This window comes from Rhopalosiphum maidis, chromosome 2 (genome assembly GCF_003676215.2).
Source record: "Rhopalosiphum maidis isolate BTI-1 chromosome 2, ASM367621v3, whole genome shotgun sequence".
NCBI classification, from domain to species: Eukaryota; Metazoa; Arthropoda; class Insecta; order Hemiptera; family Aphididae; genus Rhopalosiphum; species Rhopalosiphum maidis.
Genome location: NC_040878.1, coordinates 21,415,304 through 21,437,465, shown reverse-complemented (window position 1 = coordinate 21,437,465; position 22,162 = coordinate 21,415,304). Strand labels below are relative to the sequence as shown.

Sequence of the window (22,162 nt, the reverse complement as noted above, 5' to 3'; positions counted from 1 at the left end):
ATAGGCACATTTCTTCTTTATAAATCACACTACTTCTTTTACTCATTGGAATACAAATAATTAAAGTATTATAATATACCTACTTATATACTTTTTATCAATATATATATATGTTATGAAATAATTAAAAGAGAAAGTCACGAAAAGTATAACAATTTAAATGATTTAACGTATACATGATTTATATACAATAAACATAGGTAATACTGTATATGTATATTATATACATATATTGTATTTAATATTTATTTTTAATTTCAAAACGCGTATATCAAAGTTTGAGGAACTCATAAAACGTTCAATCATTAAACAACATAATATTATGTATATATTTTCGCGTTTGTGATAAAATAATTAATTCACACAATAATTATACAATTAGACAAAAATAAATAATAAAAAATTTAAATATTCGACATGTCACGTATAGATGATGATAATATTTACTTCCAAAGAAGCAGATTTAAACTATAATATTTAGTCTTTTATCGTAATTAACCGTTAGAATCGTTATTATTACCGATCAATCGACAAAATTGGATAATGACAATTTGATAAACGTTTTATCGTATAGGCACACACAAATAATGTTGTCATGATAAGTTTCTATTGTGTTTTTTCGAGCTCTGTCCTACCAGTTAGATCCCGATCATTTACGGTCGTAACAATTACCTTTTATAATATTCGTGATAAGAATCGACTGAGATCCACAGCAATAATACCTGTGTGTATACCTGAATATTAATAGTAAGTATAATAAGGGCGCACTATACATCGTCGATTTCCGTTCGTCATAGATTTCAGACTTTAGTGCTGATCGGACGGTCGTCTGCATAGGATATAATAATATATTAATATCATACGTGTCATCGATTCGCGGCGTTATACGAAATTCATGAACGATATTGTTGGGCGATCGTCGAGACTATTAACAAAACATAAAAAAGAATAATAATAAAATATCGATTATTTTTTATTATTTTTGTTATTGTCATTATATACCTAATTGTAAAAATTTTCGCGAACATAATTCGAGAAAAAAATGCGCAAACTCCGAGACACGAAGACCGCGGGCCTTTGTTGTTGCGTCACGATACGCGCTTTTTCGCCCGGCACGTGTGACGACGAAACGGCAGGCCGCGAGGGTTGTTATTCCATTTCCGACGAACGGACGGAAACCGTCACCGCGATCCCAGTACAATCTGAACAACGACCAACCGATTTTCCTTCTTTGTTGCAGAGCCTTAACGGAAGACTGTTGTTCGCCATCATAGCATCGGCTTTCGGTTCCGCATTCCAACATGGGTACAACACTGGTGTGGTGAACGCTCCCCAAACGGTAAGTACTTAAAATGTTATAATATATATACCCACTAACGGTGCTAACTACTTATTCAGGCGTTTAGCTAGATCTTGTGTGTACGCGCAGACGCATAAATTATACCCATCTGCTACATGTTACGTGTGGTATAGTGAGCTTAATAAATATCAGTTTCAACAAGTGACAACCCTATCGTCTCTTTTGGACAGCCACGACGCGTAATATAAGTCGGAGTCCCAAAACATACCGATGCCCTCGCACATCACCACAATCAGACTCTCGGGACCACAAGAGCACGACCCTATCTTAACATTTCGTAGTAGGCCGCCTTTCCAATACCCTTTTGTCGCACACACATACGTAAATCATCGAGAGTTAGGCACTATTATATTCACATATTATAGAGGTTGCCGCATACAAGAACGCTGCTCGATGATGATATTTTTTATACTCCACCGCGGGGGAAATGTGGAAAGGGGTAGGAATTAAAATTCCTTAAAAAAAAAATAAATAAATAAATAATAGGGTCTGGATTTTTGATCCGAATCGTACCGTCTATTATACCTAAACAGATTTACGATTATAATATCATTATTATCATCGTAAATCGTGTAGTTGTCTGCTCGTGTACTACCTATTACCCGCGTGTAGTGTATTCCAAGGGGTTGATCCTGTTCACAGGCACAATTGGTTTTTCGTGTAGTTTTTTTTATTTTTTTTTTGTTACCCGATTCCGGTTTGGCGGGTAGGCACGGCTAATGGTGCCGTCAACATTCCGACATGGGTACGATATCGGCGTGGTGAACCATGCGAGCGGTAAGCACCTCGTCCATACTTACACACACACATACGATATTTTATGACAAGTAATATAATATATTAAGCCCAAACGGTTGCGTACGACCGCCAAGCTATGATTTTTTTTTTTTTTATGTTTGTAATCCGTTCGATAGGCCAGAGATGGGAAATATTTTTTAAAAAAAATACCAATGCACCGTATACGGTCATAAGATTTGGATTCTTGACCCGAGACGCGTTTCGTGGTACCCGCCGCATTCTTTCGATAATTTAATAGTATTCCATAAAAATATTTAATATCGTTACGTCGAGACGTACACACACAAGGGGTTGGGTTTTTTCGATGGCACTGTCGGTTTTCAGTGTTTTCACCAGTACACTTTCATTTTCTTTTTCATTTTTAACCCGAGTTTAGATAATAATATTATTATGCATGTTGATTGTTAGCCTCACGTTACAGAGACGCACAAATACGCGGAACACGTATAATAACTGAACGGAATATCACAGTACGCAAATAGATGTCGAACGTTGAACCGACACAATCTTATTATCTGTACAGACGTTTAAGTTTAGATAGATAAGTGGAGTTGCGCGGGATTTCCCGCGAATTACGAATCGCCTAAATTTTAAATGTTTATAATTATTTGTGACAATTATTGTTCAAACTTGTATAGCTAGTGATAAACATTTTCATATCACAAATTATTCGAATAACATATTACATGGATTGATGTATAGTACTTAAAAGTAAGATCGCTGTTCGTTAGCATTAGGTATATGCGTGGGCCGTGGGTGGTACGATAATACCACGAACCACACAAAAATATGCATTCATCAAAAATTCGAAAATCACCGAAGTAGTAAGTGTAAAATAAACCGACTCGTATACGAAGTCTTATAATATTATGAGGTGGCGGCTGGTACGGGCGATTACGGACGCACGTGTTCGAACCGCTCGACGGGCGCGCGCGCGAGGTTCACCTTCAATTATCGATTTCGAGAGACGTGTATATACATATGTATATATTCTCATTTCTACTCTCCACGTTAAATTAATTGTGTTGTTTCTCTTCTACCAAATATATTCAAAATAAATCCCCAAACAAACATTAACGGCCCACTCACACACACACACACCGGACGCAAGAATGCATCTATATGATATCATAGGGATATCTGTCTGTGGACGGCTATAAAACGCGTTCGGGATACTTATGTGTACATATATTATGATATTATATTATGCTTATGTAGAAAATAAAATATACAAAATAAATCCCGGGGAACCGTTTTCGTGAGCACCTCCTATGATTTTGTGTCGGCATCCAACGACTGCAGCGGAGCACTGTCGTCGGACAACATGTTTCCCACTGATATAAATCTCGTTTTAATTTTCAACACAACAGAGAGCATAGGATTTTTTTTTTTTTCGAAACCACGTCTTTGGAATGCATTCCCGTGTTTGTGTTGAATTACAATATATACATATATTTTTTCTCTAGATTCTAAATGCACTACGCGCGCCTATTTAGTGTGTAGTTTTAGACTTGTAGTAGTGTGCACGCGAAGCATTACTAAATAATATTATATTCCACAAAGGAAACGAGAAGTAGAAAACGCGGTAATTTGATATTTTTTCAACCACCATATGTATGGGTATAATGATACTTTACAGCCAACTATCCGAGTATATATTTTTAATTAGTTACTCTCGTTTCTTCGTATCGTCCATGTCATGGATATGTAATTAAGCCCGGTCCAGCGCCAACGTTTCTCAAAAATTAAAAATTCGTACGGGTTTTAACGGGTTCGTCAAATATTGTTGACGTGCATATTATGATTAGATGGCAATGCCAAACCGTTTATTTTTAAAAACAGTTTTTATTTTATTTCTATAATAATTAGCTTCAAATATATTGTACCGCTTTACGAGTGCAAAATAAACTGTCGTCACTGCTGTTTGGCCAATTCACTATTTACATATACCTGTCATTACGTCACTTGGATTGTTTTTTTTTTTCGCTAAAAAGGAAATATTCATTCTACCCGCAAACACGCTGTGATATTAATGTATAGAATTTGATGCCCCGCGGTAGCTTATACAATAATCCTCTAGAAATCCCTCAGCCCGTTAATTGACGTGTCGCATGGTAGAATTGTTATTGTTGTGTTTAAAAATTCGTTAGTCGCAATCAATTAGTTATGGATCTAAATAACGTCGGTTCCGTACAAATATCAGTGAAATGATGAGAAAAATAGGGAGTGACAAATCTCCAGGGTTGAAAAAATGTAGTTAACTTTTTTTATTCGAATCAAAAACATACGAGCACTATTAAGAATTATGACTATACTATTTCCCGAGTGAAAATAATATGATCATAATACAAATCTCGTATATTGTTTATCATTATTATTATATACAATTCATAATCATCACGTTAATAATAAAATGTGCTTTAATGTGTCCATTTACATTATTTATACCGTAAAGCACCCTGCATAATTGTAGAATTATATATTTGACTAAGCAGTGTTTGATTTTTCCATATCGTTACAGTTGATCGAAACATGGATTGGCAGCGTGATTTCGGACAGAAACGGCGGTAAGGCAGCAGATCAATCGCAAGTGACATTGATATGGGCCGTCGCAGTGGCGATATTCTGTTTCGGTGGTATGATTGGCGGTTTGAGTACCGGAATCGTGGCCGATAAGTTTGGTCGCAAGGGTGGTTTACTTGTATCCAATGCACTGGTCGTCGTGTCAGCTGCACTTCAAGGTAAGCAAAATACACAAACGACAGTTGAAGTATAATAATATTAGGGCAGATGGTTTTTTACTTTTTAATATTTCCTATATTCGTACACGCTAAAACATTTATCTAGTAGGCCTGATTATATAATAATATTATTATATATTATTACACGGGCATTTGTGATAGAGTTTAAGATTTTTTACTTCTACCTACTAGAAAATATTTCAATACAATAGTAACTATTATAATACATACCTTCTTTCCGACTTCTGTTTAATTAACATAAATGTTATTGACATACACACAAATATATATATTTTACAAATTTGTCATTAGTTTAGGTAATTATATTAGTTATACGCATTGATAGCCTATGTCCATCTACGAAACGATACAAAGCTACAACATTCTTAACTAATAAATAAAACATCAACACTAGTTCATCGTTTTAATCTAATGGTAATTTATTCAAATACAATTTCTAATTTCTTTACGATTTTAAAGTTATTATTTCGTATCCCACTAAATCCCGTGACGTGCGTACTCGGTACCAAAGTCGGGGTCGACCGGTGTTAATATACGTAGGTTGTTGTAGGCACATGTTAAATCCATCAAGAGTATATCATAAAATGTCATATAGTTTACCAAACACGTTAGAATAGTCACAGACAACAAACTAAGTATTATTTTAAATGTTCAAAAATAATACTTTGACTTTGTAGTTTGTATATTGAATTTCTATATTATGTATTTATTTTAAAACTAAGCTCAAAAAGTTTTTTCAATTTAACCAAAAAGCTCCATTAAGCGTAATTATAATGTATCAAGTAAATTTATACTAACTTTTAATTAATCTTTTGTACATTAAATTTAAAAATATTTCACGTAAAAACTTCGATAAATAAGTTAAATAAAAAATTTTGTATGTATTAAAAAAAAATAAATATTTTTCTTAAACTTGAATTTTCGTGAATACTTGTCAAGTATACTGCAGAATTTAATGAATTTTATTTTGAATAGTTTATATATTGATATTTTTGACAACATTTTTACATGATGGAAGTTTTACTCCCGATAACCGTACGGAAAATCGTGTATTAAACAATTTCACTTTAGTGTAAGTGTCTTTGTGTTATATCAGCTGAACCGAGTTTATTAAAAAAAAAAAAATATGAATATTCTATAGTAACTATAGGTATGTATAGTGCGTACGAGTGTATTAACTTTTAACCTTAATGTTAACTCAGCCGTCGTATAATAATAATATTGTCGTGGTGTTATAATAATTTAAATTTAATACTGGATATAATATTTGTATTGTCTACCGTATTGATACGAAAAAAAAAAATAATTAAAAAAAATATTAACATAAATGTACATAGCGAATAAAACGATTGCGTTGAGCTACCTTGGATTAACCATGTTTTTGGGCTTACCGGAAGAGATGGTTGCTCGTCCTGTACGATCGCATCATAACAATAAATACATTATAATATAATTATTGTAATAATTACGTTAACGTTTTGGAATGGCACCAGTCGTCTAAACAACAACAACAACCGATTTGTAGATTTAAATCTAGTCGCGCTCGTTTAACGTAAATACCAATGCAGATATCTGTATTCACCGTGACACTATAAACTGTCAAAGTTTGATTGAAAAAGAAAATTGGGTGTTCGTAACGAAGTGTTATTTATTTAACGATTAACAACTGCTCGTCAAGCGAGCGTATACGTAGAGTATGATTATGATGGTTATTATTATTATAATGTAGTAGTCAATGGCGTACAACATAATATATTATATTTAATATATAGCAAGTCAACGTTTATACATCGTCCAATTGAAGTTAATTGGGTTCGTTTGCTGAGGGATTTCTTCCTGCCTCTTCATAAAATACTTTTTCTTATTACTCCATAATAAGCGTGATGGAGTTTAAGAAATTGATTATATGCATTAACCGTCTTTTTATTATTCAAAACGTCATATGCTATATCATTACACTCGTATACCATTATCATACAATAGAATTATATTATTTTTTCATTTAACAAATATGGTAACAAGAAAAAACGTGCTGTCACAGCTGCAGATAATATATAACAGTATGTACAGGAGGATTATTTAAATATGCACTTGGTATTGTCTGTTATTTTTTGTGTTTTATAAAACAAAAAAAGTTTTTTCATATAATATTGTAAATCATGTATAAGTGCATTCTACACTTCCGTTGTATTTTTGAAAATTAAATTATGCATTTTTTTTTAAATAAAATAAATACAACGTACTTTGCTTTCAATTAATAATAATAATTATAAAAAAATTGTTTATAACACTATGCTATAACCAATAAAATCATAACCATAAGTTGTTACTGTCTAAATATTTTAATCATTTTTTCTTTCTTGAAAATATCGCAGTACGTATCGTTATGTCTTGCCGATTATAATATGATTCGGAAATCATAGAATTCACACGTGTCATAAATATAATGGTCGATGATTTAACATGTGTACGTCTATATCAGAGCTTCCCAACGTATTCTTACTCACGTTATCCAACTATATTTATTTAACAACTAATAGATAATAAATAATAATATATAGTGTATGTTTATATGTATATTTCTCAATTTGTTATTAATAATAGTCAAATAATATTAAATTAGTATTAAAATTAAAAGAGATTGAACTTTAAAATATTGTAGTATTAAAAATACTTACAATATATCTTTCATAAAATTATTGTTTCTTAAAAATTGTGAAAAATAGGGTATGATCGCTTTCTAAAATTTAAATAATTTTGTAGTACACTTAATCCGAGTTTGTGGCACCTGAGTAGTAAACATCTGGTATATATGATTCAAATAATAATTTTAGTTTAAAAATATATTATCTCGAATTGAAATTTAAAAAATACCAAACGTCGCTCATGAATTATTTATTTATATGGAGGATATACGGCACGTAAATACTATTATGAATTTTTTAGAGCGTTTTATACATTTTATTATGCTCATTGAATACATTCAGTTTTAGATAATTTTTATACTATACACAATACTATAGTTATTATTATTATAATATTTTATATTTCTGCACATTTAATAAAAATGTTCGCAAGCCGACTGACGACGACTGCGTCTACTGAGACGAGACCGGTGTATTAAATTTTATTTTTGAGAAATGCGGTACATGTGTGTTTGTTTTCATTTTGTATGCATAGGTATGAAAATAAATTATTGTTTATATATATATAAAAAAAAAACATCTCTGTGTCTCTACAAATAAATATTTCAGCAATATTATTACAAAGTCTATTTGAACAAAATAATCCATCGATTTCAGTACTTAAATAGTTATATTTACTTTCATAATATATTCATAGATCAAAACGTTGCTTTTATTTCTCTAGAGTCCAGGTGGAGAGGGTTAAACTCTTCAAGTCCAATACGTTGCATGTATGTTAAATACCATAATAGATCTTTTTTGGTTCACTCGACTTTTACTCGACGTGCGTGTAATACTGCGATTCGCACGCATTAATATGCTCATTCGATAGTATCAGATTCGCGCAAATAGTTATTGTCTACTAGCTGTTTATGGCATAGACTCTATGCAATAATATGTGCAGTATTACTTATAAAAAACACGCGCACGTGTGTGTATTTGTTTTTTTTTTTTTGTCTACACTCAATTCACGTGCGTATATACTTTCACCATCCGTGTTGACTATTTGCCAACATTTTTCGCCACTTAAGGCGAGGTGCCCTTTAACACGAAGCACACGATTGCATCTGCAAGGGAACGGTTGACGTTCTTAAGTGTTTTTTTATTCAAATTTTATCAAATATGAATCGATACATTTCCATATTCCATATATTCTACTGTTGTGCAATTTGTGTGAATTTGAATTCAACGCATTTATTCTGTAATTATTACTTATCACTATATACGAAATAAATGAAATTGTCCTGCAACAACATTATGTTCTTACCTACCTACAAATTATTATTTATTACGTACGTGAAAAGATTGTTTGTTTGGTTTTCCTATAATACCTATAATAAAATCAATTATTTCAAAACCCATACAAGTTTTATCATTACGATATAATATTGTTACGTATTTTAATTTTGCCATTGGTAATTTTTTTTCTGAGTTGAAGGTAATGCTCTTTAACAGCACATATATTTCTTTTAAACGAATACAATTTACTAAAATCTAAATTTATACGCTGAATATGATAGCAAAAAGTAAAACATTATGTGTACCTATTTAGTATTAAGTTCTATGTATAATATATATAATAGTTGACAGACATAAATTAACTTTGTTGAATTTGTGTTATGTTAAGGTGTTTCAAAGATGTATTCGTCGTACGAGCTTATCATCATCGGACGGTTTATTATCGGTATTAATTCCGGACTTAACGCAGGATTGACTCCTATGTACTTGGCTGAAATCTCTCCCATGAATTTACGTGGATCCGTAAGTATAATATTTTCGCGAACAGTAATACTTTTTGTATATATGAAATTTTTTATGTATATTCTCTCTCTCTCTATATATATATATAACTCATCATCTAGGCATTAAAGTATGTTTTGCTCTGTACATACAGGTCGGAACCGTTTATCAATTAGTTGTTACTATTTCGATATTGATTTCACAAATATTGGGTTTGGATTACATTTTGGGCACGGCCGAGCGTTGGCCAATATTATTGGCCTTAATTATCATTCCGGGTATATTCATGTTCATCACGTTGCCATTCTGCCCGGAATCACCAAAGTACACACTGATCAATAAGAAAAAAGACATCGAAGCCGAGAGAGGTAAATATTTATATATATATTTCAGTGTTGAAAAAAATTATTTTTGAAAGTATGTACCATAATACTTTTTAAAAGCTTAACTGTATACAATTAACGATCAATTTTTCTGATACATAGAAAAATATAGTGAATTTAATATTATAAGATTTAAAATTGTGGTATAATAATTAATTTAAAAATGATTGATCCCCTGAAATCTTGTTTAATATACACCTCATATGATTATAAAAGTTAAAAAAAATAAAGACTTAAACCATAAATTCATATTCACATGATAGAATTATACAGTTATAACTTATAAGGTATTGATATTTTATCATGGTAATTACCGACATACAAAAAATTATTGCAGTCCATAAAGTCAATGAAATAAAAATTAAAAACATATTATAAAAAATTAACAATGAAACAACTTTCCAAAGTATTTCGTTTCAAATGCTATTTAAGTAGTTTAACATGGGTTTTGGTTAAAATGCTTGCTTAACAAGGACATGTGGTTTATTCATTTATCGTGCGTTTTGGGGTTTTGTAAACTATTTTTGACTTATAACAACAAAAATTTCCAAAATAGCGCGAGATTTTATTTTACCTAAATTAATATCCTAAATAGAAATTTAATAAATTATTTGATTTCGAATCTGTCTTGGATTACAGCTGCGACTACAGTCGCATACATAAGCTTAATACTTATTATCACTTTTTGTAAAATGACGTTTTCATATTAATGTATTTTAACTTTTTGTATAGGACTTCAGTGGCTTAGAGGAACAATCGAAGTGCACGATGAGATGGATGAAATGAGAGCCGAAAACGAAGCAATGAAGGTTATCCCACGCGTAACTCTTCGCGAGATGTTGTCGAACCCAATGTTGAAAACTCCACTCGGTATATCTGTGATGATCATGTTGTGCCAACAATTGTCCGGTATTAACGCCGTAAGTATATATACCCATAACTTCTATTGACGACTATGTTTATATTGATATATTATACATCGATATACATGCGTTTTTCATATAAATATTAATTAATAAAAATATTATATAATAATAATTATATTATTATTTTGAATTCGCAAAATGATATATATTTTTTCTAATATTATAAATATGTGTACGTTTTTTTGTCTATATTTGTTCATATCTTTTTCGAAAGTTTGTCTAAAAGTATTTAATTTAAATTTTCGACAAGTTATTATTATGCAGCAACTGTATTAATACAAAAAGTTACTGCCATAATACCATCGTTTCAAACATAAAATTATCGATCAGTCATTGAAAGAATTTTTATTTCATTATTTATTTACAACAATCGAATGTATAATGCGTAGTCAATTTAATATGATTCAGTGACTCAGGAATTATGTCCTACTGCTGATCAATTGAATCATAATAATATTATTATTATTAACCTTTTATTTTTTTCAGGTCATGTTCTTCTCCACGAAAATTTTCAATATGGCTGGTATGAGTGATGACGGAGCCAAGTACGCCACGCTCGGCATGGGCACACTCAACGTGATAATGACGTTGATCTCTCTGTTCTTGGTCGAACTAACCGGCCGTAAAACTCTGTTAATGATTGGATTCTCGTCCATGTTCGTCATCACCGTTATGCTTACTATCTCTTTGATGTTTGTTGTAAGTGCATATTTATGACATTTAGGGTTCGGCCATAAAACTATAATTTAGTGTTCTGTCAAAGCGGCTTGCAATATAAGAGACGACTTTTTTTATACGATTTTATTTCGTAAATTGTAATCTAAAAGGTATTTGCCTATATTATGGTTGTTTGCATATTATACGAGTAAAATGAATGCAATTTGAGTAATAGTATGTGTATATGGATACAAATTCATAAATACGTAACTACGAGACTGTCGTTAGAATTGAACGTTTTATAATTTGGTTAATTCTTTATTAATTTTTAAATTGATTTTGAAATCTATAATAAAATAATACGCTATTATTATGATTTTCTATACTAATAAACTGAACACGGCTATTAATGCGGGTGTGTAACCATTAAATACTAAAGTTTTTCAACGAAATTCAAAATGTCTTAAAGTGAAAAAACAACACATTTTGCCAATTGTATAAATATTTTTAATTATTGGTATACCACTTAACGAATCACGTCATATTTACTAAAGTGTAATAACAAAAATATCGAAATATCGAAAACGTAAATTCATAATTTACTCGTATAATTATTAAAAAGATTTGTCCACAATAAATATAAAAATCTCGCCACTGATGCGTATAATACAATATTATTACCTATATATTAATGTATATATCGTTTCGTTTTGTTCTTGCAGGTCGGTAATACTATTGTGTCTTATTTGGCTATCGTACTCGTTATGGCATTTGTCATCGCGTTCGCTGTTGGTCCAGGATCCATACCATGGTTCTTAGTGGCTGAACTTTTCAACTCGGCTGCTCGACCACTAGCCACCAGCATAGCTGTCGGAGTCAACTGGACGGCTAACTTTGTCGTTGGCCTGGGTTTCCTACCTCTGCAGGTAACGACGATTGCACTTATCCGATATGGATGTTTTAAACGATATTTTATATAATAGAGTAGGCTAAGTACAAACAACCATAGTAGATATCCGCCATGGCGGTGAGGTTAAGGCTTTACGACGAGAAAATGACGCCGGAAACGTCTTGTACGAAAGCCCGCCAAGTCTGTTGTACGAATAAATACACTACAAATAGTATTTTTTTTTAATTTCAACAAATAATTTAAATATTAATTCTTCATTTAAATTTAAAATATTGTTAAAATTTGAACTTAAAATATATATATATATAAATTTACATTTATGTAACAAACTATGCTAATGTATTTTTAGATATTTTCTACCTATTAGAAATCTATTATTTAATTTTTGAGCTTTACTCGCGGTCAACAATTTTATCATACATAAATTGAAAATAAACTAAAAATAAAAAATGTAAAATATGTATAAATAACACAAAGAGAGAATAAACATTTTGTAAGTTATATAATGTCTAGTAAAAAACTAAAATGCATATCTAATGAAAAATTGTAAACAATAATATTATTAATTTAAATTACATTGGAAAATCAAAAGCAATTTAGCGTGAAAATTTCCATTTTTCTAATTACTTAGATCTGAATTTTTTTACTTTAAAGCCACACATATTATCAACTACATTTAATTTGCTAACAGATACCACCTTCAAAATTTAAAATTAAATCATTTTTACAACGTCTAAAGGCTATCGAATAAAAAAAAAAAACCTAACCTGTATAACCATTATATCCATCGTTTCCGTTCAGAATCTATACATTATAAATCACACACTTGTTAATTTATATATTTATTTGTTTTGTCAAATATAGGGATTGTTGGGCTCAAACGTGTTCCTCATATTCGTCGTGTTGCTCGCGCTATTCGTGTTATACGTATACAAAAAAGTTCCAGAAACCAAGAACAAAACGTTGGAAGAGATTCAAATGTTGTTCAGACAGGAATCGTACAAATAATCAGGCGTGTCCTGCGTTACAAAATAGTAATAATAATAATACTATGACACCACCGAGAAAAAGATTCCTCAGTCGGAAGCTATATATAATACAAATACATATATTATATATATATCAATATCTATATATATATATATATATTATATATATTATACGCGAGTACCTTTTTCATAACAATATAAAATATATTTATTTGGTAAAATAAAAAGATTTAAATCATTATATACAGTCGTAATTTAGATAAAATAAATCCCCTCCCTGCCGATGTTATTATGTTAATAATTGTACATGCTGTGTGTTGCACCGAAAACACCCGCATGAAATGACACTATTTTATACCGCGTCTGTTAATTTTGCTCCGCCCACAATAAGATAGTGTTCATCAACCGAATTCGAACCTCAAAAAATCTTCCATTTCAGTAACTATCGTTGTTTTTACATAAAATAAGATGTTATTTTATTCTTGAAGAGATAATAAACATTATTAAATATGCATATTATAGATTTTTTTTTTTGTTGTTCTCAGTTAAAATCATAAAAATTTTTGTCAATAGTTTTAATACTCGTAATATTGTATTTTATCACGGGTTATGATAATATTTTAATTTATTTTATTATATATTTTTTGTGTATTTTTTATGAATTAATAAAAGTGTAATTAATTTTATCATTGCATCATAATACTATTATCCTGCCTACTACAATTGATCCCTCAATGAACGCCATGCATACCAATAAATCGTACCATTTTACTTAGTGGAGATCGATCAAAAGATATATCAACTATATACCTGTTTACCTATAATATTAAAAGAGAATAATGTTTGATTGTAATTCAAATAGACTAATTACTAATGTGTTATTTGCATAATTATTTTTTTAACTAACACATTATTTTTATATACGTATTATGTAATTCATAAGTTTTCAGATGGAGTATGATGTCACTACTGATTTAATAGTCAATTGATGATAATAATTACATGTTAGATAAAATATATTTGATATACCAATAGATAATTTGAAAAAAGATTGCATTTAACGTTTAACGTATCATTTGTATAAAACATTATTATTTCTATTTTTTTAACTATTTATTTTGTAAATTTTAATTTATCATAGTAAATCTATTATATTATATATCATTAGATAATAATATTATAATAATGCCATTTTTAATAGATATATTCAAACTGAAAATATTGAAATGAATTAAATTATGCTCCAGAGCAAATTATTGTTATTATTTTTTTTTTTTTTTTAATTATTAATTAGATTAAAATAAATAGACATCTTTGAACTGGTATGAAGTGAGAAAAAAATTATAATAAGATTATAAAAATGTTAGAATTTTTTTTTTCTTTTGGTTATTCTACAATGTATAATAGATAATGAAAAATCAATTTCAGACGTTAAGTTTAATTTCAGTAACATATTATTAAAATTTAAGTATACACACTAATGGTACTCTACTTATATAATAATATATACAATATACATATGTATTTATATTGCATATTATTAATTATTATAAACAATTCTTTTTAGAAAAATATTAATTTACAGCTATAGTTTAATTTAAATTTAATTTTATATTAATTAACATATATTGGATTTATAATTAGAATATATATTAAAGCCATACGATATTTTTAATTTTGTATGTATATTAATTATTAGCCATCCATTTTAAAACAAAACATTTTATATGAGTGATCGGTTGTATATAATTACATTTTTCAATACCTATCTATCAATAATATGGAGTTTTAATAAACTCATTTAACACATTAATAGATTTCTACCAAAAATTAAAAACTATAAACATTCTGTAAACCACTAAAATAAAACTATGATATTGTATCATTTACAATCCTAATATTATTAAACATAAATATTTAAATGTATTAAAACTGTTATTGTAACGCACATAATATGTTAAGTACTTAGTACAAGTACCAACGCATAAGTAGTTATATATCATTTAAAATTAAAGAAAATATGATACTATTTTGAATACAATAAAAATTTAAAAATCATATTTATCTTAAATTTCATATTTTATGACTATTATAGTTGAGCGATTTTTTTTTCATAACGAACCAATACGATTCAGAAATTATATTTATTTATTCTAATATTGAGTTGGAAATAAAAATTATATTAAATACGTACTAGTGTATGAAAACTATTTCTAATAACCTATAGGATAATAATATTTGGGTATGGGAAAATTACTTATATTTATGTGTGAATATTATTAAATTATTGCATATTAATGTCAACTTAATTGAATCACTAACTATAGCTGCTAGTTACAGGTAATAAAGTAAAGAAAAATCCATATTTCTTTATGCCATATGATAACCAATAAATTAATTTGACATTACAGTGTCTTTTATGAATTACAGTAAACATTCCATTAGATTAAACATTGATTATTCATAAGTCTTAAGACTGCTGGTGGAAATATTTGAACTGTATTGATTAAGTTAATAACGATTTTCAAAAAAAATTACAATTAGATTTTCAGTTGGAAAATGCCGTATTCAATCATTTGAATCACAGTTTTATCAAAAAGACAATGATCTTATTGTGTCTAATTAAATTTGAAATTTCACAAAATCTAAGTTAATTTTTATCTCAAAAGTTTGTATTTTTGTGGTACTTATTAAACGAATCGTATTGAAATATTGAATTTGTATTTTATATAAATTTAATATACATACTGGCTAAACATATTATACACATTGAAATGTATGAAATAAAATAATCTAATACAAATTATATTTTATAGATAACTATAATCTATAATGTTATTAACTATGTATATGATATGCCAATATCAAATTGTATTTAATTATAATTATATTATATAAACAAATATTTTATACTGATAAAATTAACTTTATTTGACTAGTGGTCTATAATAACGGAGTACCGATCAACGGTATTAAAACGTTGAAAATTGATGTGTATACACACAATATCTATTACTACGAAATGATTATAAAAACGATATTAAAATTTAAAAAAAATTTAATATCAATTAGTGAACAATAATAGTATTATGACTGTTAATTTTTGCGAGTGTATTTTTATAAGTGTTATTGATTATACATTTTACAAATGATCTATTTGCATAGCTATTATATGAAAACAATATTATATATAAGTAAAATTTACCGCGTTTAAACCATATTAACGAAGACAATAAAACCCATGTGTGTAATACATAATTATATTATATTTATGTATAAGGTAAACTATTAACGACAACTTAGTGAATTAAACATAACATTTATTCAGAGTGATGTTCAATAAATAAATATTGTATTATATTGATTATTGTTTTTCGTTTATTTTGTAATACCTATCCTACTATACAGATATATTAATATGTTAGTAATAATAATCTTATGAAAGACAAAAGTCGGGTGAATTTACATTTTTTTTCTTTTTAATTCTAAAATTTTTTATGTGACTGCAAACAAATACTAATAATTTTGGATCAATGTGTGAACACGGTATAATATTGAATCGATGAAATGGTAAAAAAAAAATCAGTTATATAACGTACATACCGGATACATTAGCGTAAATACGAACATATTTGCGTGTACTGAAAGTGCTCTGCTACATGAAATTCTCGATGGCGCATAGTTTGAATTCCAAAACGTCCAAGTCCGAACAAATCCTCAGGGCTATATAAACTAGAAATCGCTTTTACTAAACAATACAGTAGGTGACGTTTGATGTTTATCATTTACCAGCATTATACACATGAAAATATGATAATTTTTATTTTTTTGAAAGGAATGTTATTACAATATACAATAATGCGCTCTTACATTTACATTTAATAGAACGCTATACCCGCATGTGTTGTCTCTGTCTTATACACGCGTAACATAGTTAAAAACTGTTTTGCGCGGGACAATTTTACTCCCTTGTTATTTACATCAAAATTGCCAAAATTTACCAATAATTTTTAATAGTTAAATGAAAAAAACCTAAAGTTCTCAAACCGATAACTTTAATTGCATTTATGTTATAAAAAAAATGAAAACGCTACGACACAGGTAAAGTTCTTCTCAATGCGATTTAAAATTTTGTTAATTTTAATACAAACATCGAGGGAGTAAAATTGTCGCGCGTAAAACAGTTTTTAACTATGTTACGCGTGTATAAGACAACACATGCGGGTATAGCGTCCCCTTAAGCGTAGGTATAAAATTATAAATATTGGGCGGCGCACCGAATAGGCAATTCATGGTCATCATAATATATTATTATATTATTTTATTGCTAGCATACCAGGCTAGGTTCCGCCCAATATTTTAATTAATAATAACTAATTATTTATCAACTTTATCGGACTACATTTATGCTTAAAACCTTATCTGCAGAGATGTGATGTCCTCTTTAATTTAAAAAAACTGCACGGCGATTGAATAAGTAGTTTCGGAGTTTATCCCGAACATACAAACAAACGCTAACATTTTAGTATAAGCGAAACATTATACAGTGCCGGCCCAAGATATTATGGCGCCCTTAAAAATATAGCTCAAATATGTAACAATTTATTATTATAAAGAAATGTAATTATTACACACTGTTATTATTTAAAATTATTCGGCCGTGCCTCGGACCGCTACTGACATTATACAGCAACGAACTCGTCCCTTCGAGTGGTTTTCGCTAACTAAACAGAAACGCTAGTATAGTATATAACAATATTAGTAGCTAATATATAAAACTACGATAATAAAATCATTGAAATAACATGGTACGGAAAGTATTTTACTTCTCGGAACGACTGTTCATATCTACTCGCCGATAAAACACACGCAAAAGAAAAAAGGTCAGGTTACAGGTAGCTGGAAACCTGCAGGCCGCCGTAATAATATATGTATAGGTATACAATTTATATGTTTATTTAAATTAATAATAACTAATTATTTATTAATTTTATCGGACTAAATGCACGCCTATGTCATTCGCCGTGATGTCCTCTTTAATTCTAAAAAAACTGCACGACAATTGAATAAACAGTTTCGAAGTTTATCCCGAACATACAAACAAACGCTATCATTTTATATATTAGTATAGTATAGTAGAGATGGATAAACGACTACTGTCGTTTGTATGATTGCAAACAAATGTTTTGTATTTATATTTTTATATTAAATAATATATTATGTTTTAATATACTTATACCTCGAACATGCACAATGCTCATACCATGTGTCTTATACCATACGAGCGAGGCATTAGCTGAACAGTTGTTTATGAATTATTATTCAAGTGAAATGACTGTGAGTTACAGTGTGAGGTCGTACAATTATCGTTTAACTTTCGACGGTATTTTTTGTCGAAAATTGTCTAATATTAATGATAATAATATCCGCGCACAATAATAATATATTTTGCTATTATTGTAATATTACGCCAACTGACATTAGTGACATTGCAGTCAGTTGTGTTTCGTGTGTCGATCAATGATCATGATAAGAAATTAATAGTAAAATAATGCGGACATCAATAAACAGACAACGATTTTTTCATAATTAATACGTGTATTTTGTAGTTGTGTTCACATTTGCTCACTCATTCAACATACAAAAAAGAAAAAAAAAAACACAGTTGAAAATAATAATATTAGGTTCTAACATTGAATTTGACGTTACACTATGTCTTGTCAATGACAGCTTGACCAAGATACGTGCACAGTATCATCGATTTGTTGGTACGATTTATATAATATGTGTATATATTTGATTTTTTTTCTTAGCGATTATTGCATTCAAGTCAAACTAAATAATTACACACTACTAAATGCGTGATACTATTAATATTAAAACTACGGGAAAAAACGCTGGCATTAAAACATTATTTTGGTCTCGTGGTGTACGTAAACAATGAAAAATTACAATGCTGTTGAAATAATTAAAATAAGTTTAAAAAAGAACATCGCATAGGGACATGTTAAAAACTCATAAACAAATATGGTCATGAGAAATACATTTATCAGAATACAAATAAAAAGACCCATTTTTTAAATTTAAAATTATAATATATATATATATATATATGTATATTAAATGATTTGTGTTAAACTAGCTTTAGTATTTAATAAATAATAATTAACCAGCGTCTTATTTATTCCACTATCGTTATGATTACACAAAATATAAAGCGATACTGTTTTAAGTACAACACGATGTATTAGTTATATATATATATAACGATAAAAAATTATTTGCACAGTGTTTATCGGAAAAGAAAAAAAACCCATTTCTCTTATCCATATTGACAAGACAAACAGATTTTTACTCTTGTTTTTTCATCGCCAAAGATATTTCTGTTACATAAAAAAAAATATGGCGAAATAATATGAAAAATCATTTCAGAAGATTTTTTTTAAATAGTTGTATATAATTTAAATATAAATTTATGCTTCATTTACCGTAGCATTTCTAAAGAACAAAACACATGACATACTCGTATTTAAATCTATAATAGGTATTAATTATCTAAATTCATACTTCACACACAGTAATGTTGTTATGTATAATTATATTGTAGGTATAAATTATTAACATTATTTTTAAAAATTTTTATATGAAACATGCTTAAAAACACTTATATATTATTTTTTGATTAAACATCGCGTTGTATAATTGCCATTTAATATTATATTTTCTAGGTTTCTGAGTATCTATACTTAATTTATATGTTGTAATATAAACGAATATAATTGATATATAATATCATAACTGTTTGGTATTTGATATTTACTTCTATTGTATAATTGATAAATATGATATAAATGTAATACCTTGGTTAAATCACTTAAATCTAAATCAAACATTTTCATATTGGATTTAACACGTATTGTTTATATTATAGTTAAGTCTAATATTTATTTGCATTGCATTCGCTGTATTATCATTAAAATTAAGTAAGACAATATTTATCGATAGATGTAATGTATATGCCTCAGAACTTAATATAATAATAATTATATTGTTTTTTTTTTTATTATTAATATTAGTAAAAATTATCGTATACATATATTTTGGGTACGTTTAACATGAATACAAATATTAGTTTAGTTGTCAATATATACGTACATGTGTGTTGAATTTAAAATTTATAAATTTTAATTCATATTAATCGTACTAATTGTTTGCTATCCAAATTTTTGAAAGTTAAACTCTGTTAATTGTACAAATCTATATATCATGCCTGTCTAAAAAAGGTAAATTTATTTTCATTATATTTTTCGTATAGATTAAAAAAAAAAATAATAATATATATACTTATTTATTTGACGGTTTCGGAGAATCGGTGAATCCTATCAATTTTCTCAAAAACAAACGTAAGCCTACTATATTTTATAATATGTTAAAAGTTTATTCACATAAATGTAGTTATTAGTAGTTATTTAATAATTACATCGTACGTGTAGCTATAGAGTGTAGAGCACATACAACGTATGTATATTATTGCGATGATTAATATTTTATTTTTATGTTAATTTTGTTTTACCTACTGAATCACGAAAACGTGTTGCGTTATAATTTCAAATTGAGTAGATAGGTAAATTCAATTGTTGCTCGCAAGCGTGATCGTTATTATTATTATTATTATTATACAAAATGCGATGTACAGATCATTGCGAGCGCCCAAAAGCGCGGTGGAATATAATATAATAATATGTTATCACTTATCATCATTCGATAACAATAATATTGTATTTCTCGTGTTCTCGTCGCTTGTATAAACAGTTGGAATGTTACATCGTGTAATATGCCAGGTAAACCTGCGCCAAATCACTTCTCTAGGGTTGTCGTCGTCGTCATCAAATTCATCTTTTCGCCTTTTCTTTCATCCGTACCACGCGCACAGTAATTAAATACATCATACGTCGTGATCTAAACGTGTATCAATCGATTTCCGGCATCGCTTGTGGAAATACAATATTATATTATATATTATTATAATACGATATCATTATTCTACTACAAATAATGTGCAGTGTGGGGTATGTGAAATTAAAGTGTACGTCATTATCGAATAGACTGCCGAGTTTAGGATTTTTAATGAATTGGAAACATGCGTTTGGGCTGTAAACGAGATGATGGGTAGTGCGTCGAAAGAGGCGACGCTGGAAATGGGTACGTATATGTTGCAGACGATGCTTACGAAATCGCCCGAGTAGGGATGAGTATGATGTTCAAACGTGATAACTGTACCTACTGGTACTGGACATTCTGCGTTTTGCTTGGCATGTTTTAACATATAGACAAGTCAAATATGAAGTTACAGGTACCTAATCTAACCTAACCATTTATTATTATAATATATATGGTCTTGTAGTTGTAAATTGACATATCCGTTTGTTGACTATTAAAATTCAAATTATCATAGTCGCCTGGCTGTTGAGATATTATCGTTAATATTTGTCGAGATATAAGTCATACGAAGGAAATCACAACAACAACAACAGTAACATCAGCTGATGAATAGGACATAATAATAATATGAAGTTTATAGATATCATATTTATTGGTAATCCTCTCGGATCCGAATTCGAAAGTTCTTGAAACTAAATAAAACAACGTTTTCGACCACTCGCTACTTGTTTGCAACGGCCCGTAAATATATTCACATAATTTTAAACATATTATACTAGAACTCGCGACATTCGGAAACATTCGGCTGGGGACCCGAACTGTAGAAAAGTTCGTGAGTAAATATTCCGATGAAACTATACGATCTCTAAGCGATCATCGTAAGTCGCCCGAGCCGCGCGCATCGAATGCCCAGTGTCTCCTCACGTCGACCATAAAATTATACATAGTAACAGGTCTCGCATGCTGCGGTCGGGGGGTAAGTTGAAGGTGGCATGGTGGACGGGACAGGGTG

The 22,162-nt window shown here is 29.2% G+C and overlaps 1 protein-coding gene across 2 annotated transcripts in view; it reads left to right on the top strand.

Annotated features, from left to right (window-relative positions):
* The window catches only part of LOC113553272 (solute carrier family 2, facilitated glucose transporter member 1-like), a 56,837-nt gene extending 43,051 nt beyond the window's left edge, over window positions 1-13,786 (top strand). For both annotated transcript variants that reach the window (XM_026956512.1, XM_026956513.1), the window contains 8 exons: window positions 1,241-1,339; window positions 4,680-4,899; window positions 9,232-9,365; window positions 9,499-9,712; window positions 10,460-10,647; window positions 11,140-11,352; window positions 12,033-12,236; window positions 13,085-13,786. In XM_026956512.1, the coding sequence (XP_026812313.1) occupies window positions 1,241-1,339; window positions 4,680-4,899; window positions 9,232-9,365; window positions 9,499-9,712; window positions 10,460-10,647; window positions 11,140-11,352; window positions 12,033-12,236; window positions 13,085-13,228 (1,416 nt within the window). In that variant the 3' untranslated portion in view covers window positions 13,229-13,786. The remainder of the gene's footprint in view (window positions 1-1,240; window positions 1,340-4,679; window positions 4,900-9,231; window positions 9,366-9,498; window positions 9,713-10,459; window positions 10,648-11,139; window positions 11,353-12,032; window positions 12,237-13,084) is intronic.
* The last annotated feature ends 8,376 nt before the right edge of the window (window positions 13,787-22,162 follow it).